The 27,707-nt window shown below is 40.4% G+C and overlaps 2 protein-coding genes across 42 annotated transcripts in view; one reads left to right on the top strand and one right to left on the bottom strand.

Annotated features, from left to right (window-relative positions):
- Positions 1 to 1,404, bottom strand: part of PABIR3 (PABIR family member 3) — a 59,546-nt gene extending 58,142 nt beyond the window's left edge. For 7 of the 9 annotated variants that reach the window (XR_010154716.1, XR_010154715.1, XM_016944145.3 and 4 more), the window contains exon 1: positions 900 to 1,029. The gene's annotated coding sequence lies outside the window, so the exon portion shown is untranslated. Of the gene's footprint in view, positions 1 to 899; positions 1,030 to 1,320 lie in introns of those variants that run through there. The other 2 variants (XM_063804262.1, XM_063804265.1) reach the window with 1 other exon arrangement.
- PABIR2 (PABIR family member 2) lies at positions 523 to 27,707 on the top strand. 33 transcript variants are annotated; one of them, XM_063804267.1, is made up of 12 exons: positions 562 to 643; positions 1,413 to 1,660; positions 3,875 to 3,953; positions 8,133 to 8,189; positions 8,503 to 8,546; positions 8,630 to 8,684; positions 8,938 to 9,039; positions 10,106 to 10,167; positions 11,692 to 11,753; positions 15,685 to 15,781; positions 25,048 to 25,188; positions 25,977 to 27,707. In XM_063804267.1, exons 2-12 carry the CDS (start codon positions 1,563 to 1,565, stop codon positions 26,044 to 26,046), a joined length of 867 nt encoding a protein of 288 aa, XP_063660337.1. In that variant the 5' UTR covers positions 562 to 643; positions 1,413 to 1,562; the 3' UTR covers positions 26,047 to 27,707. The 33 variants fall into 33 exon arrangements, with proteins under 33 accessions (XP_016799657.1, XP_016799658.1, XP_016799660.1 ...); XM_054676924.2 differs by having other exon boundaries at positions 11,689 to 11,753; XM_016944154.4 differs by having other exon boundaries at positions 3,875 to 3,965; positions 11,689 to 11,753.

The following is a 27,707-nucleotide window of genomic DNA, read 5'->3' as shown; positions in this document are numbered from 1 at the left end:
TCCTAGTAAGAAAAAACATTTGGTTCTGCTTGCTACCCGTTCTTCAGGACTTTTCCTAGTTTTGTTGAATCTAAAGGTGCTTGCAAAATGGAGCTGAGTTTCTCATTAGCTATACGAACTGTCATGATATTCGCTTTATTTTTACCCATTGCGTTTGTTTTCCCACTTCTCTTTTGTCTAGTGCATCCGAATGGATGATCTGAAAAAGAAATCAGCCCCTGCAGACAAAGACCAACAAAATCGAGGGATTTAAGGCATGAGTGGGGATCACAGAGGTCGGAGCGTACAAATTAGGAGTGAAATAACATGGAAACCCCATGTTTTTCTCTATTTCCCATGAATATTGGCCCAAACTCCTCCTGAAAGCTGATGCTCCAGCATTTTCAAACTATTGGTTCTTTTCAAAATTGGGCGCCAGGGTCCCCAGGCCAATGCCATCGAGGAAGGCGCCGGGCCCCCTGGAAACGCTCCTCCCCTTTGGAGGAGGATTTCGAGGCGGGGCTCCCACGCACGCTCCGTGCCCGCGGGCCCATTGGAGTGGCCGCTGGACGCGTGCGCAGGACCCGATGGGTGCCCGGACGCGGAAGAACTGGCCCCGCGGAGGTTCCCGCTTCTGAAGCGTGGGAGGCGGAAGAGACTGCAGGTTGTAGATTTTGGTCTTGGCCCCAACGGGTTCCCCCAGACCATTAGAACCCGAGAGAGGAAGAGGAGGCACCGCGGCGGCGGCTGAGAGGCCGAACCCCCAACCTGTCCTCGAGGCGGGAGGGGGGCAGGGAGGGGAGAAGCACCGATCCCAGGGCTGAGGAGCCTCCGGGAACGGGTCCGGGAGCATGGGGGGCTGGACCGGGTCCCCGAGCATGGGGAGCTGGAGCCGCCAAGGCCGCCCGGCCGGGTCCTACCCGACTGTCAGGTCCTCGGTGCTAGCGCTGCCCGGGCAGCCGCAGCATCTGTAGCCCGGCCCCGCTTGTGGTCCTCAGCCGGAAAGATAGCAGCATGAGTTCCGCCGCTGCCTAGTTTCCTCCCCCTCCTCTTCTCCCTCCTCTCTCCTCTTCCCCAGACCACCTCCTTCTTTCCCGCCCCTGCGCTTCTTTTCCCTTACCCTCTGTCCTCCTCCCTCCCCTCTGCCCTCTCCCTTCCCCTCCCTCCTCCGCCCCCTTCCTCTCCCTTTCCCCCCTCTGCCCTCCTCCTCTTATCCTCTCTGTCCTCCTGCTTTTCCACCTATCCTTTTCCCTCCCTCTTCCCTCCTCCCTCCATCCTTGTTTTCCCTCCATCCTTCTTTCCTTCATCCTTTTCCTTCATTCTGTCACCTTCCACCACTACCTCTTCGTCCTCCTCTCCTGCCTCACCATCATCCTCCCTTCCTCATCATCATCCTCCTTCCCTCCTCCTCTCCTACTTTTCTCCGCCCCCAGCCCCCGCCCCCGTCCCCAAGCCTCCGCCCCTTAGCCCCCGCCCCCAGCTGCCAGTCCCCAGCAGCTCAGTCCTGCAGTGAGAGTCTTGGGAGTCCATAGCTAAGCACCAGGAGCTGAGCACTGCCCGCTGTGCCTGCCTGCAAGTCTGACATGGCTCAGGAGAAAATGGAGCTGGACCTTGAGCCTGACACATCTTATGGGGGAACCCTGAGGAGATCCAGCAGCGCTCCCCTAATCCATGGGCTCAGGTGAGCAGGGTTGGGGAGGATGGAGTACAGGATTCAGGGGCTCCTTGCCCCCATGCAAGCAATCTTCCTTCCTTAAAGTGCACGTTTGAGCTCATTTGGGCTCTTCAACCTGAGGGGGTGGCGACTTGTTTGCTTGACAGTGACTTGGGTCCCAAGGTGGAGTGAAAGTTTAATCTCCAACTTTGGGCAGTGTGGAGGAAACGGTCCCCCTCTACCTGGGGCCATGTTGTCCCTCTGTAAAAGGAACTGCAGAAAGCTTCTGGCTCTTCTGACAGGTTGCTTGCCCCGACTAACTTACACCAGGGAATGTCAGATCGAAGCCCCTGGAAGTAGATGTGCAACTTGACACCTGTCTCTCAGAGCTGCTATTTCTAAGCTTAGTTTAGGAATCCTGGCATTAACAGACGTTTACTTTAATAAATCACAATTTATCTAATAACTTGTAATTAAGTGGTATGTTCACATCGTAGTACGTGATTTGGATTTGCCCTAATGTTTTCAGTTTCTAAAACTGCCTGAAATGCATTGCAGTGAATAAAAAAGAAGGGTGGTCTGTAGCTTAGGGTCAGTGAAAAGGCAGGTTTTAGAAAACGGTGGAGAGAATCGACTCTTCAATTTCAGTGGTAGGGTCTTGTGTTTTCATGTCAATAAGTCATCGAGGGTCTGTTTTAAGGTAGCATCTTGTAATAGTGAAGGTTAGGTTGGCTCACCTCCTGAGCCTATTGTATTTCACTTTTATAAGGAGACAATTCATCTTAGGTAGAGAGCCAATTTGCGAGACCCTGTAGAAATGGCATTAGTCCAAAAAAGGAGATGAGAGTACAATTAGCCAAAAACATATTAATCAAGCACAGTGAAGGCAAAGAAAGAGATAATCCTTGCTGTTGAACTGATTATAACATCCATATTTTGGGGAAAAAACAGGTTGACTTTTTCATTTATTAAATATAATTTTGAAACTGAGGGAATGTAGGAGTGACTTTTTGCTTTCCTGTTGCTGTCCTTGGCCCTGCATTTATTTTGGTTACTATAACAATAAACTGGTCTTTTTCTGATTGTCTTTTGAAATCTCGTAAGCAAGCAATTGCTAGGGACTTCAGCAATTCTATTGACCTGTATTTAGACTATTGTAGCAAAAACATACTGTTTTTTGAATCATGATTTAAATAATCACTGAAAACACAGCATGATGTGACACAAGAAGGGGCAAGGAGACCAGGCCTGGTCCCAGTTTTCACTAACTAGCTATGATCACGAATGAGTCATTTAACCTTTCTGAGGCTGTTCTCTCTTTGAAAATTAAGAGAGCTGAATTAGGTGATCTCAGTGGGCCCTGAAAGCCCAGTGCAGTTCAGTTCTGAAAATCCTTCTGGAATTCTCATCCTTATTGTGGGCATCGCCCTCTGCTAGGCACTGCAGGGATATTATACAAAGATTAATAAAACACCTCTCTACCAATGGGTTTAAGACACATCCACATTTCTCTTTAATTAAGAGACAAAGTAGGTGTCTCAAGAAGTATCTCATCTCCCAGTGTACTCTTTGGGTTCAAAGGAGAGAGTGATTGCATTCCGTTTTTGGATTGAAGAGAGGTTTGTGCCATGCCTTCACTGAAGGGTATGGCATTCAAGATGGATGTGGAAGGACAGGAAGGATTTTAATAGATGTTGGCAGGAGGGAGAGCATTTGAGGCAGAAGGGGCAACAATCTCAGCTATGTTTATTCCATCAAACAGCAGTGTTCAAAGGTAGGACACATGTTTAGGGTGAGAGGGGAGATGTCTTGATCCAGCTCATATTGTAGAACAATGCTCCTCACCCCTTTTCACATCATGGCAAACACAGAAAACAGTACTCATTGGTTCTCTGGGGTAAACAGATGAGGCTGCTCAGGTCTGGTGGTAACCGGTTTGGGGGCGTAGCTCTGACCAGAAGCAGCTAGAGTCAACCAGTCTGGAGCTCCGCCTGCATCACCTCTCCCAGCTGCCCCCCGACCACTGAGATCAGTATCTCTGCAAACCCGTAATCCACAGCATACCACTTGGGAAGCTCTGCAGAGAGGACGGTGAGGAGTTCATTCTCTGTATGAAATGAGGAGCCATGGAAGATTTCGTTGTTAACTAGATAACTGATGCTAATGTATTTGAAAGAGATCTTCCATTAGAAAACATTACTAATTTTGTTTTTTTTGTTTGTTTGTTTTTGTTTTTTTCAGTGACCTTTCACAGGTTTTCCAACCTTACACACTTAGAACTCGGAGGAATAGTACAACAATTATGAGCCGTCACAGCCTGGTAAGTATAGAAGTAAGTATCTGAAGTGATTTAGATTGGGGAAAATACTTTGAAATGGAGTTCTTTCTTAAAATGATGTGCGATGCACAATTGTTTAAGAAAGAAAAGATTGATTTTACCTATGTTGTTTACTGCTTATGCTGTGGCCATTCAGCTTTTGGTACCAAAAGGATACATGGTTAAAAATTTTTCTTTGCTGTGTGACTTTGTATTTTTTAAAATTGTTCATTATTATTTGTCACTACTTGCATCAGGCTTGTGAGGTAAGTCAGGATTAACTCCTAATTATAGCTGAGAACAGTGGTCTTCATTTGGCGTAGGATGCACAAATCACTTAAAGGTAGCAGAGTGTTTGTTTCTGACACTTACCTGTTAAACAGTGCTGGTTTTCCAAAATGAAGACTCCTTTAAAATGCTTGTATTTATATTCTCTGAAGAGTTACTGATTGTGACTGATCTCTATAGCCAGAGCTGTCAGGGATTGCTTTATTAGTTGGTTGCATTGGGAGAAATTATGATGAGGTTTTTTATATAGTAGCAGTTCACATGTGGAACTCACTTATCAAGCAGCTTCAATTCTCTGGAAGATATCCGAGGTGAAAGAAGATAGATCCCTAAATGGCAGAACTAGATTTCCATAGTCTGTGCACAGAGGTTCATCGGTTTATTTATAGGAGAGCCTCTGACCTCTGAATCATCTAAAATGTATGCACAATTATAATAAGCTTCCAATCCAATAGTGTGTGAGAAGCAGCAAATTAGAAGAGATGCATTTTGGTTAAAAGTATACTAATAGCTACTAGCAAGGGAGGAGAGGGAAAAACTGAAAAACAGACGTTTTTAAAAAATTAGTTTGTGGCTAATTAGTATAAGGGCTAAGAGCCTGTTAGTACACCCCAAGCGTGTCACTGGTGTAGAATCATATAATAATTTACGTTCTTAAGGATACCTGGGTCATTAACTTATTCATAAATTCTAGTAATACCTACACTTGCATAGTATTTTATGTATTACAAAGTACTTTCACACATTTAATTGTCATAACAGCCCCTATGAAATAGGGAGGGCAAAGATATTTTTCCCAATTAAAAGAAGCAGCAGCTAAAACTCAAGACATTAGAAGTCACTTGCTCAGAATCGCACAATTAGTAAGTGGTAGAACTGGGATTAGAATAGAGATCTCCCAGTGCAATTCTGTTTGGTATAATTTGTTTAAGAAAGGGAAAAATAGAACACATTGTAGAAAGATTTCCAACTGAAATGGCTGAAAATACTTACAGGGGGAAATGTTAGCTATCTGGAGGTTTCATTCATTTCACCTCCTTCTCTGAGGACACTGGAAAATATTACTTATTTTTGCTGGATATATGAAAAAATGTTTATACATGTTATACAGCCATGCTCCTGATAACAGTAGCATAGCAAAGAAGGGAAAGTGAATTTGCCTCTCTACACTTCACTTACCTCTTTTGTAAGATGAGAAGATTCTTATCAACCGTGGTCTAGGTTCATCTCTCACTGAAATACCTAGTTTTCTGAAAGGGCCATGGTGACTCACTGCTCTTTGTTGATCCTGATCATCTTTTCATTCCTACCCCTCTCCTTTCTAGCTTTTTGGTCTTCCAAAACTCAGTTTAATCCTTATATCTCCTTTGGGCAGGCTTCCACAACTATCATAATATTAATTACACTATATACACTCTATCACAGGATGTGCTATAAATCTTAGTACGTTTATCTGTGTCCCATGGTAACCTGTGATGAGTAACGTGTTTACAAATGAAATGGACTGGATATGCATATGTAGGATCTTCATGGCTCACCAGCTGATTAGATATAAGGACTAAGAGAAGGAAGACTCCAAGTGATGGAAATTTTGTATTTTGGTGACGGGGGTTGGCGCTGCCTTTAGTAGGAGTAGAGATTGGTAGTTTGAAGGGGAAAAAGATGAATTCTTTGGGACATAATTGGATTTAAGGTGCCTCTGGCCCCATGATATTCTTCAAAGCAGTATTCTCACTTTTTTAAAAGATTCTGTCCGCTTCCAGTGTAACCACTTTTTACTTTGAGCAGATGACCCTTCTTACTTTACAAAGAAGACAGACACCTATCTTGTGTAAATGTCAGCTTTCTTTGCCTTGAAATGCCTTTAGCTTCACATATGGCATTTCTCCCCAATGGTTCATATGCTTTTGACTCTCCTGTTGCTTTGCTCCATCTATCATCTCCTCTCTATCTTGTATCTTTTCCCTATTCCTCACGGGCTCTCTTCTTTCCACCTTCTCCAGACTCACTCATCTGATGGGGGAAAACAAACTGTTTTCTTTTTCGTAGGTCTCTCCTTCCCTTTTCCTTCCCCTCTCCAAGCTCTTTCAAAGCATAATCTACACTCCACTGCCTCTAATTCCTTGTCTCCTCATTTCTGGCCAGTTTGTAATCATGCTGCTTCTACCACAACTCCATTAAAAAACTGTTCTTGCAAAAGTCACCAGTACCCACTTAACTGCCAATGTCAGGGGCCTCGTTGCTTATCCCCCTTGACCTCTTTGCTTTATTTAACCCCATTAGCCAGCACCTCCTTGGAGTTCTGGCTTTTTCTTTTTTTTTTTTTTTTAAGCCGATACATTGCCCTGTTGTTTCTGGTACTACACACAGCTTTGCTCTGTTCTTCTTTCTGGTCTTCTTTCCAGTTTTGTCTAAAATTGTCAAGTTGTATATTATGTAAATGTAGCATGTAAATTTCTGACTTTCTCCCCAGTTAGTTTTTGGCCATCCTCATGTCAGCTTTCCTGATCATTTCACTGCTTCTTCAGTTTCTTGGGTTTCCCTAAGTGACACGTCTGTGCTGTCTTCCACAGTCTCCTGTTGGAGAGTCTTCCTGCTGTATTTGCTTGCCTTGTAGCTTGGTGTTTTCTAAATGATCTTATTAAGAGTTCACCAGTGGCTGGGCGCAGTGGCTCATGCCTGTAATCCCAGCACTTTGGAGGGCCAAGGCAGGAGGATCACGAGGTCAGGAGATCGAGATCATCCTAGCCAACATGATGAAACCCCGTCTCTACTAAAATACATTTATCTTATACTCCAGTCTCCCTTAATGGTTGTAAAAATTCGCTGGGCATGGTGGTGTGTGCCTGTAGTCCCAGCTACTCAGGAGGCTGAGGCAGGGAAATCACTTGAACCTGGGAGGCGGAGGTTGCAGTGAGCAGAGATCATGCCATTGCACTCCAGCCTGGGCAACAAGAGCGAAACTCTGTCTCAAAAAAAAAAATAAAAAGAAACTTAGAGCATTTTATCACTATTTTATACTGCTCACTACATTAGTATTCAAATAAGTTTTAATAGTGTAGGGCCTCTTAAACAGGATAATTGTTATTTGGTTTTATAGTATTACAAGTTCACTTGCATTTCGTTATAGAATAAACAGTAGTCGTTTATATTATGACCACTAGAACTCTCTAAGACCTGTTGATATGAATTGTGCCTTACAGTTTGTGACCAGCTTGTAATTATTGTGAAGGAACATAATTTGGCCTCCAAATCATTTCTGCTTTGTGTTATTAAAAAATGATGATCTAAGGGAAAGCATCAGTTATTTTAAAGATACACCTTGTCTTTCCAAATTGTTTTTTGTTAACTAGTAAGATTTGTAGTGATAGCATATGATGAGATTTTAGAATGGATTTGGATCGTGAAAGCAAAACCTCCTTATTGCAGTTTTAAAGTGTTTTTGAAAATCATCAATCATAGACAAAATATTATATACTAGACTTATTAGCCTGTCTTCCCCCATTGCTGCATTGATAATAAAAATTAATAGCATTGGTGTTTTTTTTTCTTTCCCTTCTCATATTGTTCTTTATTTTAGATAAGTGGGATAATGGATATTTCTAAGGCCCATAGTCTTTATTTCTCTAAATTTACGTAGCTTCACATTCATTTGGGAAAAGTGCTGAAGTCAGTGTCTGTCTAGCAACAGATGGCGCTTTGAGGTTGGACACCTGGTGTACTTTTTGAAGACTAAATGTACTGCCTTTAGTGCATTAATGCTCAGTGATCTAAAGAGCTAAATTTTGAAGAAGAATATGAAAACTTACCTAGGAAGAGGTTGTACGCCAGTACTGACAGCAGACTGCTGCTTTGTGATTCAGAAAATAGTAAATGTTTACTTTTTCTTTCCAGTTGCTGTCATCCTCACCTAATCGTATTCCTAGTAGCAGACTGCATCAGATCAAAAGGGTAAATTTTACTTACTAGCTCAGATTGGAAATTTTTTGGATTTTACATTTTTATTTTAAAGATGTAGATATTAAAATGAATTAGGATGCAACTCTGGTTAGTTGGAGACAGATTATAATTCTTCTGGAGCGTGCAGATAAAATATACAAGCGGCATGAATGTTCCACTCTACTGTGATTATGTCTATGAGGTAGAAAAAGTCTTTTTATTTTATTTGAAGCAGAGAACTATGTGGATAAAAATTGCAGTGTGTGGAAGAGTTAATATTTTGTCAGTGATCCTGCCTTTTTAGCATATATGTTTGTCTTTGCAGGAAGAAGGCCTGGATATGGTGAACAGAGAAACTGCACATGAAAGGTTAGTGCTTTGCAAGAGCAGGGCCTAGCCTAATAAGTGTCTTGTTTGTAAACACTGACGGCCCTTCCCTTTGTTTATTTTAGGGAAATGCAAACGGCAATGCAGATAAGCCAATCATGGGATGAGAGCTTGAGCCTGGTAAAGTTTGCTCATGTCTGTTTGGTTTTCATTTCCTAGAAACTTTTATGTTGTTCACTAGGTTCATTAATTTTTTCGCACACTTCTTTCCCCTTCTACTTCCAAATTGATACTTGTTTTTTGATCTCTGCTTTTCCAGCAGAATATTAGAGTCTATACCTTTCTCCTTGGAAAATCTGGGTGTGTTATAGTAGTAAGTAAGAGCTGTGATGTGCTGAATTTATTATGAGGAGATGACACTTTATGTTTACAGAGTGATAGTGATTTTGACAAGCCGGAGAAATTATATTCTCCTAAGAGAATTGACTTCACTCCAGTTTCTCCAGCACCTTCACCCACCAGGGGATTCGGAAAGGTAGGATAACTGACAAGATATTAAGTGTATTTCACAAACTGAGCTGTTTACTCTAAAACACACACAAATCACCCCACTTTTAAAGTATCCAATGCCTTGAAGGAAAATCAATGAAAATCTACAGCAGTAATTTGGAAAATATACATATATATATGTATATTCTTGGTCCTCTTAAAATATATATATATAACATATATATTACACATATATAACGTATATATTACACATATATAACGTATATATTACACATATAACATATATTACACATATATAACGTATATATTACACATATATGACGTATATATATTACACATATATAACGTATATATTACACATGTATAACGTGTATATATTACACATGTATAACGTGTATATATTACACATGTATAACGTGTATATATTACACATGTATAACGTGTATATATTACACATGTATAACGTGTATATATTACACATGTATAACGTGTATATTACACATGTATAACGTGTATATATTACACATGTATAACGTGTATATATTACACATGTATAACGTGTATATATTACACATATATATATTACATATATATATGTGATTTAGTTATGAGACACACAGACAGCCAAGCAATTCTAAAGATATTGTTTCTGTCATTTTGAAAAGAACCTTTTGAAAATGATTGTGGGCCTGGTATGGTGGCTTATACCTGTAATCCCAACTCTTTGGGAGGCCAAGGTGGGAGGATCACTTGAGCTCAGGAGGTCGAGAGCAGCCTGGGCAACATGGCGAGACCCCATCTCTACATTAAAAAAAAAAAAAATAGATACAGAAAAATTAGTTGGGCATGGTGGCGCACACCTATAGTCCTAGCTCATCAAGAAGGTGGGGCAGGAAGATGGCTTGAGCCCAAGAGTTCGAGGCTGCAGTAAGCTATGATCGCATCACTGCACTCCAGCTTGAGCAAAAGAGAGACCCTATCTCTAAAAAAAAAAAAAAAAAAAAAAGAAAGAAAGAAAGAAAACTGGAGTGCTAGAACTATTTTAATATTGAATATGTTTTTTCTAGTAATGTTTTTCACCCTTCTTACAGATGTTCGTGAGCAGCAGTGGATTGCCACCAAGTCCAGTTCCCAGTCCAAGACGATTTTCAAGGTAAGCAAACTTGAATTTTAAATGTGGTTGAAGTGCCATTCATTACATTTATCTCTCAGATTAGCTTTTTGTGGCTGGGCGCGGTGGCTCACACCTGTAATCCTAGCACTTTGGAAGGCCGAGGCTGGTGGATCACCTGAGGTCAAGAGTTCAAGACCAGCTTGGCCAACATGGTGAAACCTCGTCTCTACTAAAAATAGAAAAATTAGCTGGGCCTGGTGGCAGGCGCCTGTAATCCCAGTTACTCGGGAGGCTGAGGCAGGAGAATCGCTTGAACCAAGCAGGCGGAGGTTGCAGTGAGCTGAGATCTCACCATTATACTCCAGCCTGGGCAACAGAGCAAAAACTCTGTCTCAAAAAAAAAAAAAAAAAAAAGATTAACTCTTTTTCCCAATATTTCACTGTGAAATTTTCAGACATCAAAAGTGAAAGAATTTCACGGTGAACAACCATATACCCACTGCCTATAATCTACCATTAACATTTTAACCTGAGTTTTTTCTTTTCTTTTTTTTTGTATTTGAGATGGAATCTCACTCTGTCGCCAGGCTAGAGTGCAGTAGTGTGATCTCAGCTCACTGAAACCTCTGCCTCCTGGGTTCAAGCAATTCTCTTCCCTCAGCCTCCCAAGTAGCTGGGATTACAGGCATGCGCCACCACCCTCGGCTAATTTTTGTATTTTTAGTAGAGATGGGGTTTCACCATATTGGCCAGGATGGTCTCAATCTCTTGACCTCGTGCCCTCCTCGGCCTCCCAAAGTACTGGGATTACAGGCATGAGCCACAGCGCCCGGCCCCAGAGTTTTTTAGGGGGAATTTAATGCTGATTTATATTTAGTGGGGAAAGACGCACATACACACCCCCCACAATAATACATCCTTTTTAAGAATAAGGAAAAAATGTTAAAGTTCATAGATCAATCAAATCCAAATTACTTTATTTATTTATTTTTGCGACGGAGTTTTGCTCCTGTTGCCCAGGCTGGAGTGCAATGGTGCGATCTCAGCTCACTGCAACCTCTGCCTCCCGGGTTCAAGTGATTCTCCTGTCTCAGCCTCCTGGGTAGCTGGGATTACAGGCATGCACCACCACGCCTGGCTAATTTTTTGTGTTTTTAGTAGAGATAGGGTTTCACCATGTTGGTCAGGCTGGTCTCGAACTCCTGACCTCAGATGATCCGCTTACCTTGACCTCTCAAAATGCTGGGATTACAGGCGTGAGTCACTGCGGCCCAGCCCCAAAATACTTTTTAAATAGGGTATCTTTTTTTCTTTAAACTGTTGGGGGTATTTTGTCATATAGAATATTTTTTAAAGGACTTAAAATGCTGTATTATTCCAGGTTGCCATATGCTGGTTCAAATCATGTATTGGATTTCAGTTACTCAATTACAGAAGAATTTTCCATTTCAGTCATTGATAAGATTGTCCATTTTATTTATGTATTTGTTGGGCTGGACTGCTGTTTTATCTTGCATCTTGGATGTTCTTCACATTATCCTGTTTGTTTTTTCATCAAAGCAGGAGAAGTCAGAGTCCAGTCAAGTGCATTAGACCCAGTGTTCTTGGTCCTCTTAAAAGAAAAGGTATGTAGCAGCATGGTGACTATAGCTAATGCTACTGTGTCACATACTTGAAATTTGCTAAGAAAGTAGATCTTAAGTGTTCTTACCACACACATACGAAAGGTAACTAGGTGAAGCAAAAGATGTGTTAAAAACTTGACCGTGGGCTGGGCATGGTGGCTCACGCCTGTAATCCCAGTACTTTCGGAGGCCGAGGCGGGTGGATCACCTCAGGTCAGGAGTTTGAGACCAGCCTGGCCAATATGACAAAATCCCGTCTCTACTAAAAATACAAAAATTAGCTGGGCATGGTGGCAGGTACCTGTAATCCCAGCTACTTGGGAGGCTGAGGCAGGAGAATCGCTTGAACTCGGGAGGCGGAGGTTGTGGTGAGCTGAGATCGCACCACTGCACTCCAGCCTGGGCAACAGAGTGACACTCCATCTCAAAAAAAAAAAAAATTGACTGTGATCATCATTTCACAGTATGTACATACATCAGATCATCACATTGTATACCTTAAATATATATAAATTTATTTGTCATTTATACTTCAGTAAAGCTGGGGGGAAAAAGAAAAAGATAAGCATCACGCTTTTGGTCTTATACCTAGCCAAGCTTGAATTAAAAACTAGAACTCCTGTCTGAAATGAGCTAACAGCATTGCTCTCTTGTGTTCTAGGGAAACTCAAAAGTATTCTTCCAAATGTTTGCTCTGCTGATTCTCAATTTTGTAAATGAGTTATTTGATACATCTATATTTTCTTATACTTCATAACAGTTTTATTCATATATTCATATTATCATTATATATTCAAAAAATTGCCTCTCTGTTATCTAAATATGAAAGAGATGCATAGTTTATAAACTGCAGAAATATATGCTAATGCCATAGCAAACATATCCATAAATGTGCTGTATACGCAAATATAAGGTAAGGTTTACCCCCCTCATCAAATTATGCCTCATCAAAGCAAGAATTGCCTTATATTCAATTCTATGGAGTTTTTTTATATAACAGGGTGCTCTCAGTTACCTTATTTTGAACCACAAAGCAGTAGGCTAAAATAGTTGAGTTTAGTATCAGTCAACACTAGTGTTAGAAGCTTATAAAGGGCACCTGATGGCATCTCTTTAAAAAGGCAATACAGGTCTGTAATACCAGCACTTTGGGAGGCCGAGACGGGAGAATTGCTTTGAGCTCAGGAGTTTGAGACCAGCCTAGGCAACATGGCAAAACCACGTCTCTACAAAAAATACAAAAATTAAGCAGGCGTTGGTGGCTTGTGCTGTTGTCACAGCTACTTGGGAGGGTGAGGCTGGAGAATTCCTTGAGCCCAGGAAGCAGAGGTTGCAGTGAGCTGAGATCGCAGCCTGGGCCACAGAGTGAGACCCTGTCTCAAAAAAAAAAAAAAGCACACAGGTTTTTGTTTGTTTTTTTTGAGACCGAATTTCGTTCTTGTTGCCCAGACTCTGGAGTGTAGTGGCGTGATCTTGGCTCACTGCAACCTCCACCTCCTGGGCTCAGCGATTCTCTTGCCTCAGTCTCCCGAGTAGCTGGGATTAGAAGCACCCACCACCACCACGCCTGGCGAATTTTCTGTATTTTTAATAAAGGCAGAGTTTCACCATATTGGTCTTGAACTCCTGACCTCAGATGATCCACCTGCCTCGGCCTCCCAAAGTGCTGGGATTACAGGTATGAGCCACCACGCCCGGCCGGCAACACAGGTTTATTCATTATTCCTGGGGATATGACTACATGATTGCAAGTGTCACGTGTCATTTTAAACGAGTCTTAACAATAACTTTGTTTTTTTTTTTTTGAGGCAAGGTCTCGCTCTGTCACCCATGCTGGAGTGCAGTGGTGCAATCTCAGCTCACTGCAACCTCTGCCTCCTGGGCTCCTGGGTTCAAGCGATTCTCCTGCCTCAGCCTCCCAAGTACCTGGGATTACAGGAGTACACCACCATGGCCAGCTAATTTTTGTATTTTTAGTAGAGACAGGGTTTCGCCATGTTGGCAACACTGTCCTCAAACTCCTGGCCTCAAGTGATCCACCTGCCTTGGCCTCCCAAATTGCAGGGATTACACAGGTATGAGCCACCATGCCCAGCCATTAACAATAACTTTTTTTTTTTAATTGAGACGGAGTCTTGCTCTGTCACCCAGGCTGGAGTGCAGTGGTGTGATCTTGGCTCACTGCAACCTCCGCCTCCTGGGTTCAAGTTATTCTTCTGCCTCAGGCTCCCAAATAGCTGGGATTACAGGTGCGCACCACCACGCCCAGATAATTTTGTATTTTTAGTAGAGATGGGGTTTTGTCATGTTGGCCAGGCTGGTCTCAAACTCCTGACTTCAGGTGATTGCCCGCCTCGGCCTCCCAAAGTGCTGGGATTACAGGCGTGAGCCACCGTGCCTGGCCAACCGTACTTTTAAAAGCAATTCAGCAAGTGGTTTCTTTGTGCGGATCACCTTCAGGGCCAATAAACAGACCAACTTTTCTAACGTTAGGGGAACAGGTATTTGTGGCTTTGAAAACTTTCCAATCATAGGATCATACACAGATTCCAAAAGTGCTGTATTTCAAACAACTTAAAATTAAAGATGATGTGCTCTGGAAAATAGTTCCTGATATGGTGACAATATTTGTATTTAGTGTATAAGTTTTATTTTATAAACAGTCTTTCCTTAATCTTATAGGGAGTTATTTGTAGTCCTAGGAATGTTCTCAGTAGCCAGTAAGTGAAAATAACAGTTGGAAATAAAGCTATTATTGTTGTTATTATTACTAACTTAAAATTTGTTGCAGGAAGTTGAAGGAATTAGTATGGTTGTTTAGTTTTACAGCTATTCCGAAATACACCAGCAGATGGAGGAATTCTTTGCTCAAAAGAGCTAAAGTCTTTTGCTAGTGAGGCGAACTCAAAAGCCCAGCAGCAACTTTTAAAAGCTGCATATTAAAGCATGGAAAAAAACAACTTTTGAGGATTTTCAGCAATTTTCAGAATAGTCCCAGAGGAAAGATAATATGAATTAGTTGATAACATGGACAAAATGAATGTTGCGTTTGTTCTTGCTTGATCTTTTTTCATTCTAATTGTACAGTTTTAAGTTCAAAGTTACTAATTTTCTACTGGAGTATAGACAGGCTCATGAATTAAATTGTCTTGAACATTCCGTTTTCAAGCTCAGATGAAGAGCTTCAGAACCAAGGAATGTGTATGTTTTAAATAAAATCAGAGCCCGATTTTAAAGGAGATTATTCTAACTTAGGGTTTTACTCTTTGTACTCCTGGTAGCAAAATGTTAAGCATTATCCCTGTTGGTGCAAAGTTTTTCTATTAGCAATTCTGAGAAGATCTGTATGATTGAGGTGGTCAGTACAATACCAGTTTTGTGAATTGAGTAAGATTTGCTTTTGATTACAGGTGTGTTTTCAAACTTATCTTTTTAATCTTCATTTTCATTAAATAGTGTGAAAGCAACTTTTTACTTATACACTACTTATCAGACTACACATTTTTAAACCAGTTTGACACCATCTCAGGAAATGTTCAGGTATCAAAATATATAAAACCAATAGGCCTTGCTAACCATGTAGCATACAATATTGACTGTGAGTTTCAGTTATTTGGGAATTCCTTATCTCTACTGTGGTCAGCCTTGCTTCATTTCGCCTGATGCAGTCAGTGTTCTACTTTTCTATTAATGTGAATATGTCCATAGCACGCTGTGGATAATGAGTGAGAAGTTTTTTAGGGCTGCCAACTTTTTGATTGAGTTTATGTGGAAGCATATTTCTTCCATGTTAAAGCATGTGGGAAAATAGTTTTAAGAAGTGGTTTGAAGAAGTATTCTGAGCTTTGGTTAAACAAAGGTCATCATATGTTAGCACCACGCCTGTATTTGTAAAATTGTTTTATAGTAGCATCATCTCTTTCTGTTTTAGGTGAAATGGAGACAGAAAGTCAGCCCAAGAGACTCTTCCAAGGCACTACCAATATGTTATCTCCAGATGCCGCGCAACTGTCTGATCTCAGTTCATGGTAAAAAATGAAATAAAATGAAAAGTATATTAGAGTATAATCCATTTTAAAAGAGCCACATTGAAAGTATATTGGGATAATTTAAAATATTTTTTTGAATTTTGTTAATATTTATTTTTTATATCATTATTTTGGGGATGTGACAATATTATAAAACAGATACCTGACAAAACTCAAAACACCATTGCAAAGAGATTAGAAAGAGTTGATACAGGTGCTTCGTTAATAGCAAATGAATCTGAATAGCAGTTGACTTAGATTTTTATCAAGTCATAGTAAATGGCATTCTCTAGGAATCCAGAAATGTGGTCCTAAAACATGGTGACTTGGTAACTAACAGATTTTTAAAAATTATTACGGTGAATGAAGAAGCTTCTCTTCTTTTAAGTTTTAAAATTTTTTCATCACCTCAAGTCTGAAGAAGCTTCACTTGAGGTGTTTAGCTCAATAAAATTATGCTTTCTGCCCCCCAGCTCCTTACCATCAAAATTGTCCAAAGATTCTAATTTAAAATATTTTCAACTTCTTATCCATGCCCCCATGAAGGGGAAATCTCTATGGAGGATAATGTGAAAAAACAGATTATTTCAAAGTCAACAGTATTTCGTTTGGAAATGTATATGTCTTTCTGACACCTTCGCTTTCGTTCCCAGCTCCTGTTAGGTCAGCCTGTCATTAGTTGCCAATGGTGTGGCAGTGCCAACTGCTGGCTGGTGTGAGAAAGAGTCTCTGGGTGGCTGTGGGTAATGTGTATTGATTGTAGCTGCTCTGCCTGCATTTTGTATCCAGTCCTTTTGACTTAGCAGAGGATACCAGGATTCTCTTAAGCATAGTATTCTCTTATTAGCATTATCTATTGTTATCTTTTAGAAAATTATGAAATATTTCAGAACAATGCTAAGGTTTCATTTTTATAATAACATTTCCTGATTCTTACGGTCTAGTCACACACATGTTTTTTAAATCTTACTCATCCTAGTTTAGGTCTTTAAGGGCCTTCAGTGTTTTCATGAGAACGTTAACTTCTTTTCCTATACCTGAAGTTGAGCACTTGAGTGCTTATGTACACATTGGAAGGAAGGGGAAGGGATAAGTAGCAGTGACCAGGTAATATTTTGAAATATTTCAGTATGTTCTGATCAACTCACTGAATACTTGTGTAATCAATTGTGTACTGTTTTTCAGAATTTTTTTTGTTCCCTGAGTTTTACAGCTGAGGATTTTTTTTTGTTTTTTTTGAGATAGGCTCGCTCTGTTGCCCAGTCTGGAGTGCAGTGGTGTGATCTCGGCTCACTGCAGCCTCTGCCTCCCGGGTTCAAGAAATTCTCCTGCCTCAGCCTCCCGAGTAGCTGGGACTACAGGCATGGGCCACCACGCCTAGCTATTTTTTTTTGTATTTGTAGTGGAGATGGGGTTTTGCCATGTTGGCCAGGCTGGTCTCGAACTCCTGACCTCAGGTGATCCGCCCACCTCGGCCTCCCAAAGTGCTGGGATTACAGGCGTGAGCCACTGTGCCCGGCCTGAAGATCTTTTTAAAAAGCCCATGAGGGCACTCACTTTAAAAATAGCAAGATCATACCCCTTAAATTGAAGGAGTGTATAAGCCACTTATAAGCTATAAGAATGGATGATCCCTTCTTCCCAAATCACTTATTCATTGTTTCGTGTGAAATAACCTGTACTTCTAGTTGACCAAGAAGTCACAGATTATTCTAGTTTGTTAGTCTTGTTGATCAGTACTATTCTAACCTTGGAACAGATAGATGCCTTTTAGATTGTTCTAGCTATTTTCAGCTCCATGGTCTCTTTTCCTCTCATCTCTGTCTGTCCTTGCTAGTTCAGTATGCTGATTTTGGTACAGAGTGCCTTTCCAGGTATGTAGATGATGGCAAAGAGAAAACTTCTGAAGCTTGTCAAGAGGACTATTGGATGAAACTCTATCCTTAGTGGAAAGTGCATCTCACTTTTATGGTAAAGTGTGTTTTAATAGGCACATGGCTATAAATAGGTTTGCTTACCTAGTTACTAACCAAGTGACCAAGTTAAGTAAAAGATATGACAGCATTTTACCAAGCTAAAAACATACAGGGTGAGGTGACTTATTTTTTTATTGTCTTTGGCTGACAGTGCAGGATGCTGTAAAACAGGTTCATGCAAATAAGTAAGAAAGGAAAGAGAAGGTGCAGTATTTACGAAGGGTCTTCTCTCATTGTCCAGACATTTATTCCTCCGAGCAGCACAACCTAAACCATCTCTAGCAGTGGCTATTGTGAGGCTTCTATTTCCTTGTCACTACTCCCCTACCCTGTAGACCCGTGAATGTCTAGGAGAGCCCTGGGAACGTCAACATTGGTGATGAAGGAAACTTTTTATTTTATTTTATTTTTTTGAGACAGAGTCTCGCTCTGTCGCCCAGGCTGGAGTGCAGCAGTGCAATCTCGACTCACTGCAACCTCCGCCTCCTGGGTTCAAGCTATTCTTCTGTCTCAGCCTCCTGAGTAGCTTGGATTACAAGCACGTGCCACCACACCCGGCTAATTTTTGTATTTTTAGTAGATATGGAGTTTTGCCATGTTCTCCAGGTTGGTCTTGAATTCCTGATCTCAGGTGATCCACCTACCTTGGCCTCCCAAAGTGTTGGGATTATAGGCATGAGCCACTGCGCCTGGCCAACTTTTGATTCTTAAACGTAAAAAGCTGTTGTGGCTGGGCGCAGTGGCTCACGCCTGTAATCCCAGCACTTTGGGAGGCTGAGGCAGGTGGATCACGAGGTCAGGAGATCGAGACCATCTTGGCTAACACGGTGAAACCTCGTCTCTACTAAAAATACAAAAAAATTAGCCTGGCGTGGTGGCGGGCGCCTGTAGTCCCAGCTACTCGGGAGGCTGAGGCAGGAAGAATGGCGTGAACCCGGGAGGCAGAGCTTGCAGCGAGCTGAGATCGCACCACTGCACTCCAGCCTGGGCGACAGAGCGAGACTCTGTCTCAAAAAAAAAAAGTTGTTGCCTCACACAAGAGACATTTGCTTTATTCACAGCCACTCATAGAGTGTCAACAAGCCAAGTGTGGTTCAAATAATCTGAAAAAGAAATCTGTTACTCAAAATTCACAAAACTAAGTGTCAAAGATAGTTAAGTCATTAATTAAACTTCCAGATGATGTTTTTAGTCAGTTTGCAGCAACTGTACTTCTGAGGTTATTAAAGCTTACAATTGTGCTAAGACTTTGGGGATACCTTATATACTAATGATGCTGATATTTTTGCTTATAATTAAGAGATTTTTAAATATGATTTTTTTTATATAAAAACTGGATCCTGGCCAAGCACGGTGGCTCACGCCTGTAATCCCAACACTTTGGGAGGCCGAGGTGGGCGGATCACTTGAGGTCGGGAGTTTCAAGACCAGCCTGGACAACATGGTGAAACCCCGTCTCTACTAAAAGTACAAAAACTAGCTGGGCATGGTGCGCATGCCTGTAATCCCAGCTACTTGGGAGGCTGAGGCAGGAGAATTGCTTGAACCTGGGTGGCAGAGGTAGCAGTGAGCCAGGATCACACCACTTCACTCCATCCAGCCTGGGCAACAGAGCCAGACTCTGTCTCAAAAAAAAAAAAAAAAAAAAACCAACCAACCAAACAAAAACTGGATCCTGCTTTTGCAGAAACTTTATTTGAGACAGAGTCTCGCTTTTGTTGCCCAGGCTGGAGTGCAATGGTGCAATCTCGGCTCACTGTAACCTCCGCTTCCTGGGTTCAAATGATTCTCCTGCCTCAGCCTCGTGAGCAGCTGGGATTACAGGCATGTGCCACCACGCCCGGCTAATTTTGTATTTTTAGTAGAGATGGGGTTTCTTCATGTTGGTCAGGCTGGTCTCGAACTCCCAACGTCAGGTGATCCACCCGCCTCGGCCTCCCAAAGTGCTGGGATTACAGGATTACAGGCGTGAGCCACCTCACCTGGCCTTTTTTTTTTTTTTTTTTTTTTTTTGAGACAAGATCTGGTCTATTGCCCAGACTAGAGTACAGTAGTGGGATCATGGCTCACTGCAACCTCTGCTTCCCGGGCTCAAGCCATCCACCCACCTCGGCCTCCCGAATAGCTGGGACTACAGGTGTGCACCATCACGCCCAGCTGATTTTTCTGTTTTTGTAGAGACCGGGTTTCGCCATGTTGCCCAGGCTGCTCTTGAACTCCTGCGCTCAAGTGATCTGCGTGCCTTGGCCTCCCAAAGTGTTGGGATTACAGGCATGAGCCACCGCACCCAGGCTCTTTTATCTCTTTAATGTAGTTTCATTAATCAGAATCAGACGTTCATATTCTTAGAAATGGGGATAGAGATAGGAATCAGCTGTGTTCTGGTTTCTGCTACCAAGGTTGGCAACCTACTTGATAACAAAACTAAGGAATCTGTGCTAGGCTTGATAGGGCTGCGGCTAATTTTTTGTTTATTTACCTACCTGCTGTTAATCTGATAGAACCCAGCTTATTGACTGAACAAGACACAAAGTGGTTCAGCCAGATGGGGTGATAACATGAATCAAACCGGATATCTTAGTTTTGTGATTACTTTTATCATTGGATGGTTTTAATGATTTGCTATTTTAATGAAACTACAGAAACAACTGCCCTCTATCTTTTAGAGAGCAGAAAAAGGATCAGATCATTAGATGTTATCTGATCATTTAAATATTTATAGTCTATTCCCTGCCCCACCCAACAAAAGGAGAGATGGCTTTTACAGCCTTTAGATTAAAGTTTATGTACTAGATAACAATCTTTAAAATCTGACATCTTTTGAAGCATAAATTAAGTTTGAAATTTGAGTGTGGACCCATTTGGAGTTTGTGTCCAGTTAGGCATACTTTTTTTTTCTTTTCTTTTCTTTTCTTTTACTAAATGAAAATTCCCAAGTCTTTGCCAACCAAATCTGGAGGACATTATCAACCACAAGGCAGGAATTATGTCATTCTGCATTTAGTCCTTATGGACATCAAAATTTGAGCATAACTCAGAAGTCTACCTTTGATTCTTTCTGCACGTTGGGAGCTCTTAATCTGCTCTTCATTCTTTTGGGGGTGAGACTGTGTGTGTCTGCAGCATACTATATAAAATAAAGGAGTTTTCAGGGCTGCTGGCCGTACGGTGATGATTAAATGATAGTCTTTCTTTTTTATGAACGGAAAACTTACAAATTTCCTTACCCCGTGCTTCAGTGTTAATGTGATAGTTTTAACACGTTTTTTGTTAAATTTGTCTTAGTGGTTCTAACACTATTTTTAATGTTATATGTGTCATGTCAAAATTTCATCATGAATATGTGACAAGTACAAAACATAAGTTTTAATCATTAACAGGAATGTGTATGTCTGTACACATCTCTAAAGTACATGTGTATACACACACACACACACTTTAGAGATGTTTATGTGAGCAACTTAGACATCTGTGCTGATAGTTTAAAACTCCTGTCTACCTTCACCATAAAAATGAGCAAGTTAAAACAGAAAAAACAACAAAAACACTCCTGTCCTCAGCATGACTGCAGACTGATATTTAAATATGTGATCTTAAAAACTTAGAGGTTATTCAGAAGGATAATACTGGGACCCTTAAGATAAGATAGTAGAGACCAGAGAACATGCCATATATATCAGTTTAACCCAGAGCAAGGGGTGTGGGGATGCCCTATAATCATACCTTATACCAAAATTTGTGCTAGGCTTGATAGGGCTGTGACTAATTTCTAGTGCATTTACCTGCCCGTCATTAATCTGATAGGACCCGGCTTATTGACTAGACAAGGCACAAAGTGGCTCAGCCAGATGGGGTGATAGCATGAATCACACTGGACATCCTACCTTTGTTATTACTTTATCATTGGACTGTTTTAATGAGTTGCTCATACTTCATCCTTAGTTTTTCTAGACAGAGGGCATTACTTTAAGTCATAAGTACTTTTTTTTTTTTTTTTTTTTTTTTGAGACGGAGTCTTGCTCTGTCACCCAGGCTGGAGTGCAGTGGTGCAATCTCAGCTCACTGCAAGCTCCGCCTCCCGGGTTCACGCCATTCTCCTGCCTCAGCCTCTCCAAGTAGCTGGGACTACAGGCGCCCGCCACCACGCCTGGCTAATTTTTTATATTTTTAGTAGAGACGGGGTTTCGCCGTGGTCTCGATCTCCTGACTTCGTGATCCGCCCACCTCGGCCTCCCAAAGTGCTGGGATTACAAGCATGAGCCACCGTGCCCAGCCAAGTCATAAGTACTTTTGGTTGTGTGATTCAAATATTGCCTCAATATGTATATTCAGTGGCTGGAATTAATTTGTTCAGTTTTGATTCAGGGATTCCTATGTCCAATTTGAATTGTCCAGATCCTTTTTTACTGTTGTCTGGCTTTCGGCCATTAGTCTAAGTAAGGCTCATTAGCACTTCCATCAGAGCTTAAGCTAGGAAAGAAAGAAGAGATAAACTCAAATTAGACCAGAACTTGTTGCTTTTAGAAGCTCTAGTAGAAGATTTAATAGTAGACTGTGAAAATTACTTTTGTGCAGTGATGTTGCTGTGGGTTAAAAAATCATGTAAGTCTTACTTGACATGGATAGAATAACAATGAGTGATTTGTGACGTGAAGTCTCTGCTTCCATGACCATGAGTAGTTGTACCAGATTAATTCAAACGGAAACTAGATTTTAGTTAAGTGAAAATGTCTGGTTAAAGATTTACCAAGTTCTGAATCTAAATTGCAGTGGAGACTAAATGTAAGTGTGCTATTTTCTGTTAATGAACAAAATTATATATATTTATATTTTAATAATAGGGAAGACATTCTGAAATAAAATGTTCAGGGCTTTTTTTTTCTGCTCCTCAATTAGCTTATTTCTCTTAAGGTAATCAGCAGTGTTAGAAGTCAAATTTCACTGCATGAGTCGTGTTTTGTGTTTTTGAATGAATACAGGATTCACCCAAGCAAGCAGGCCTTATTACAAATGGGATCTTTTAACCCAGGGCTCACCGTAAGTCTGGTGGTTAGAATAAAGAATTCTTTATTTATATTCAGATTATCTGCTTGGTGGCCAAGTTTTAATCTAAGCCCATTTCTTCCTGCCAAGTAGCAAAGAGCGTGTCCTTCGTTTGCCCGGCCAATATGTGCTTTAGGAAAGTAAATTCATTTTAATATTAGTCTAGGCAAAAAGCTGCAGGAGGAAAAATCACATATGTTCCAAAGGCAAATAGAAAGGTCTTTTGATTTTCCAATGCCTTGGATTATCTGTGCAACTTTCTTTCAGTAGTTTGAGTAATTCATATTTTAGATCCATTTTGCCATTTGGTTGAAAAAATATCGGAGCCAGCTAAAATTTCCAAACTTCTTACTTAACAGTGGTATTATTAATGATGCATTTGACAGCAGTGAGCGTAGAGTAGGAGTAGTGTGGAATATACTGTTTCCATTTTTACTTTTACTTTTCTGAAGCCTATTTGTAGTCTGTCTCCATCTAAAAACAATCCACAAGCAATAGAATGAAATGACATTTTAAAGAAAAGCAGAAGAGTAGAGAAGCAAGGGTGGGGGTGATATATTTCACTGAGGGTAGTACAGGGCCCAGAAACTTTCTAATGTACCATAGGTTACTTTTAACACTAGAAGTACATTAACTTGGACATTCAGATAAATGATAATATTAAAGACTCCTAACATTTCGACTCAGAGCATGTTAGACTGGAATGGGCTTTTTCAAAGGAGCTAGTGACCAAATTTAAACTAGAACCCATGTTTCCTGATTCATAATTCCTTCTCCAATTCGATGCTTTTTTCCTTTTCAAAAATAAAAAGTGTCTGTGTAAATTCTAAAACTGCCCAATTACCTCTCCCGATTTGTCTGTCACTGTGTTTTCTTCACTCTCTGTACCCCAGCCACAATAGTCTGCTTTTGTTTGATTCCTGGAACTACCCTTGCTTCCTCCCAAATCTTAACTAGTTAATACCTGCTCATCCTTCAGATTATAGCAAATATCATCTCTGGGGAACCTTTTCTCATTCCTCCGAATTAGATTAGGTTACCCATGTTATATATTCTCATAGCCCCTTGTATCTTTCCTTTATCACTTTTACTGCAAATTATAATTATATATTTATTAGCATGATTATTTAAATGTCTGTCTCCTGCACAATACTGTAAATTCAATGAGGGCTGGGACCACGTCTGTTTTAAACACCGTTGTATTTCTAATATCTAGTGTGCTTCCTGCACTTGGCAGGCACTCAGTAAATATTAGAATAAGTGAATGATTGAATTCAGGGCAAATATAAAGCATAGAGCTTATTACTGGATTGATGGAAACCAAAGCCAGAAAGGCAGCTTGATGCCAGACTGTAAAGGCTCTCAGTTCCTTGCTGAAGTATGGAGCCAGATTCATGAGTCAGGCCAGGTTGATGGTTGGGGAACAGTGAGCCCCCAGGCTGGATAGGGAAGGAATCCCTGGGCTGGGTATAGAGGTTCTTGATGTCCAGATCTGGAGTTTTACTGGAAGGATAGGAACAGGAGCCAGTTGTCAGGATAAAGAGGCAATAGACAACGGGTATTGAGACCATGAGTGTAGATTATTCATTGTAGAAGCTTAACTGGAGAATAACTGAAGGGATCAAAGAAAGGGACTCTTCTAGAAATAGACCTTTGGGTTTTGAAAGCAAGAAGAAAGGAAATAATGTAAGGAATTATAAATGGCATAGAATTGGAGGGGGAAATCATTTAAAAAATGTGTTTGAATTGAAGGCCCTTTGGGAATGGGGAAGTGATCAACTCTAGGGGAGTTGAAAGACTTTGTTTTAGAGTAGAGGAACTATGAGGCAGTGTACTTGATCGAACACCTCTGATAGTCCGAGTATGGTTACCTCAATAAGTAACCATTCCTCTTGCTCCAAGCCTGATGGGAAGGTAAACATAAGAATAGAAATTTCTTGAGCTGAAGTGAAGTGAAGGAACTCCCTCCCGAAAACCATGGCATGTCACGAGGAACGTTTATTGTAGGTTAGGCGGTCTGGTGCCTCCAGGGGGGACAATCAAATGATACAGGACCTCGAAGAGTCTTACTTTGGATTTCTGTGGCTTTATAATGTAGTATATTATGTAGTTCATTGCTGTGGCTTTATGCTTTTTTATTATTTACAAGTGATTTACTGATTTGTGAGCTCTTGAAACTGTGTCATTGCATGTTATGTTTACCCTGATAGTTGCATTTGCTTATAATTCTTTTTGCTTTGTCTTCAGTTCAGATATTTTGGATGGCAGTAGTAGCAGCAGTGGCTTATCCTCAGACCCGCTGGCTAAAGGCAGCGCTACCGCAGAGTCTCCAGTAGCATGCTCCAATTCATGCTCTTCGTTCATCTTGATGGATGATCTCTCACCCAAGTGACTTAACCATTTCTGATTCAACGTTTTAACTGCTGTTTCCTACATAAAATGTTTAGTGGGGAACGCAGAGAACTTTGATCCATAATGAGGATTAAAGTTTTACAGATTTCACACATTCTGATGCTATTATTGCTCTTTGGCATCTCTCTTCTCCAAAGTTCAATTTTGTGAGCCTAGTGACCTTACTAATATCTGGTTTTGCTGATCTCATTTTGGATTTAGTGATTAAATCTCAAATGCTGATTTTTGATTGCTTAGAGGAATCTTTTTTCTTAGTGCCTCAAAAAACACCTATTTTGAGTCTATACATTTAAGAAAGGCACTGATATGTATTGCCTTTAATGGTCCTTTTCCGCAGCAGTGATATGACAGATTTGATCAGAAATTCTCTTGCTTGAGAGATTTTTTTTTGTCCTCTGTTGACTACATAGTTTCAAATCTCTCTTTATTTCATGATGATATATAAATTGCTTTTAATTATATTAAATTTTTATTTTTCTGCATCAGCTTAAAGTACATTATTTTGTTTCCCTTTCCTGTTTGAGCCGCTTATGCCATTTCTCACAGAGGGGAAGAAATACGTAGTTGCTTTCATTACTCTTATTGCTTCTTTGCTGTTGGGGTGTGTGAAGTGAGCATTGATTTTAGTGCTGAGAATGTAAACGGACTTACAGGATACTTGGATTAGTCATCACAGGTTCTTATGACTTTGCTACCACAGTTGATATATTTCTCCTCAAACCTGTTGCCCTAAGGAATATATAAAATATTGTTGATATTTCTAGGTGGTGTTATCAAGGAGAAGAAATTCCTGCCTTGACCAGATGTGTGGAGCATCTACAAATGAATGAATAGTTATTTACACACAAACCACTGTGTACAAAAGCGTCCATGGAGCTGTCAGTGTCTCGAGTGGTATTATGAGGCCTCAGGTGCCTTGGGGTACATTGTCATGCTATAAGGGATGTATATCATAAGGTATGGTGGAAGAGGGGCCTTATGTGTATGATTGCCACATACTGTTTCTGTTGCTGCTTTTTTTCCGATTCCTTTTTGTCATTGGATTTGTTTGTTTTGTCATGTGGTGAATGGTGTTTTAGTTATTGTGTTGCTGCCAGAATCAGAATCCAGTTCTTGTTCATACTGCCTTGTAGTGAGGGCAGTTTAATATCTACAAAGAAGCTTTTAGAAGCTGAAAAAGTCAATGTGATTGTGCATTCTGCTTTTAAGAAGCTGTTTCAGCTATGAACTGTGTATGTGCTATAAGTGTGAGGTACCATAAGTTATTTAATTTTTAAAAGAGGAAACTCCTGAGTGAGCTGTTTAAGAAATCTGAGTGTAATCTATTGTTATGTTATTTATAACTAGGTGAAATGTCTGTCGTGATAGATTTCTTTTAACGTTCAGATACTGTGGTTGGGTTGTCTATATTTAATATGCAGATTTGCCTGCTGGAATCATAATTCATTTTTAAGTGAATGTAAGAAATGAAAACTACTGCATTTGTGTCTTTTGAAGGCAAGGATCCTTGGATTTTAAAGGAAGAGTATGTGCTTTGAAGGCACTCAGAGACTAGTAATAGCATATGGCTTGAAGGGAAACCCATTCTCTTTCAATTACAAGAGAGCATCACTTAGCGTGCAGTACTTCTGTTACAGCATCCGATGTGTCCTTTATTTTAAATTGTAACCATAACAGCCATTAATGGCTTTATTTCTTGTATTGCTCTCATCTGGGAAAAGTCTCTACTTCTTCAAACGTAATATAAATCTATTATGAAGCTTGTCCCCTAGTATGCCATTATAAAGAAAAAATTCTTCGATGGTATGCAGTGTATCTATTCTGTTTGTAAAAGATCATGTCAAAATGTTCTGCCTCTATAATGATAATAGATGGTTTTGTCTTTCAGGAGATTTATCCACCTACTGTCTTCTTTGCCTTAAAGGGACACTTGGCCATCATTTTTAGGCTCGAACTTAACACTGTTAAGAAATAACTGAAATATGATGGTATTTACATTAATTTTTGAAATTCAGTGGTGGGATAGAATTAGGTCAGGAAATGGAAGTTGTTCCAATGGTGTGAGAACTAGGAGACAAGATGATTCACTTTATTATTTAAACCAAGCTTCATTTTTAGTTTTTGTTGTTTAAATGGACTGGAAAGTTAAGTTTTTGCAGGGATTGTTTTGAAATAAAGAGATATGCTAACTCACAGATGAACTTTGTTAAGACCCCTTTATTTTTATATAAAGTCTAATATTTGAAAAGCGATTGTTATAAAGTAAAATTCTCTCTTCCTATTCTAATATATATCATATATTTCAGGCTTCTATTTGAAAACAGGTATAAGAGATGATATGATAAAACCCTATAGATAATGTTTTTTGCTTGATTGACTTATATAATCACTGTTTCATGATTACTGCTTTTGGAATAATAGGAAGTTTTGTGAAATGCTGGCCTTGTGTATATCTTAGAATGCAAATTTAATAAAGTGTGTATACATGCATAAAA

Source organism: Pan troglodytes, chromosome X, assembly GCF_028858775.2.
Source record: "Pan troglodytes isolate AG18354 chromosome X, NHGRI_mPanTro3-v2.0_pri, whole genome shotgun sequence".
In the NCBI taxonomy this organism is placed as follows: Eukaryota; Metazoa; Chordata; class Mammalia; order Primates; family Hominidae; genus Pan; species Pan troglodytes.
The sequence above is the reverse complement of the archived record's forward strand: the minus strand, read 5'-3'. Positions and strand labels throughout refer to the sequence as shown.

What these genes read in the sequence shown, in the direction of transcription:
- PABIR2 (XM_016944154.4), top strand. Translation starts at nt 1,563, where the DNA reads ATGGCTCAGGAGAAAATGGAGCTGGACCTTGAGCCTGACACATCTTAT. An exon ending in AGTCCAAGACGATTTTCAAG is followed by an intron (nt 10,168 to 11,688) that starts GTAAGCAAACTT and finishes TTTTCATCAAAG; the next exon opens with CAGGAGAAGTCAGAGTCCAG. An exon ending in ATGGATGATCTCTCACCCAA is followed by an intron (nt 25,189 to 25,976) that starts GTGACTTAACCA and finishes TGATATTTCTAG; the next exon opens with GTGGTGTTATCAAGGAGAAG.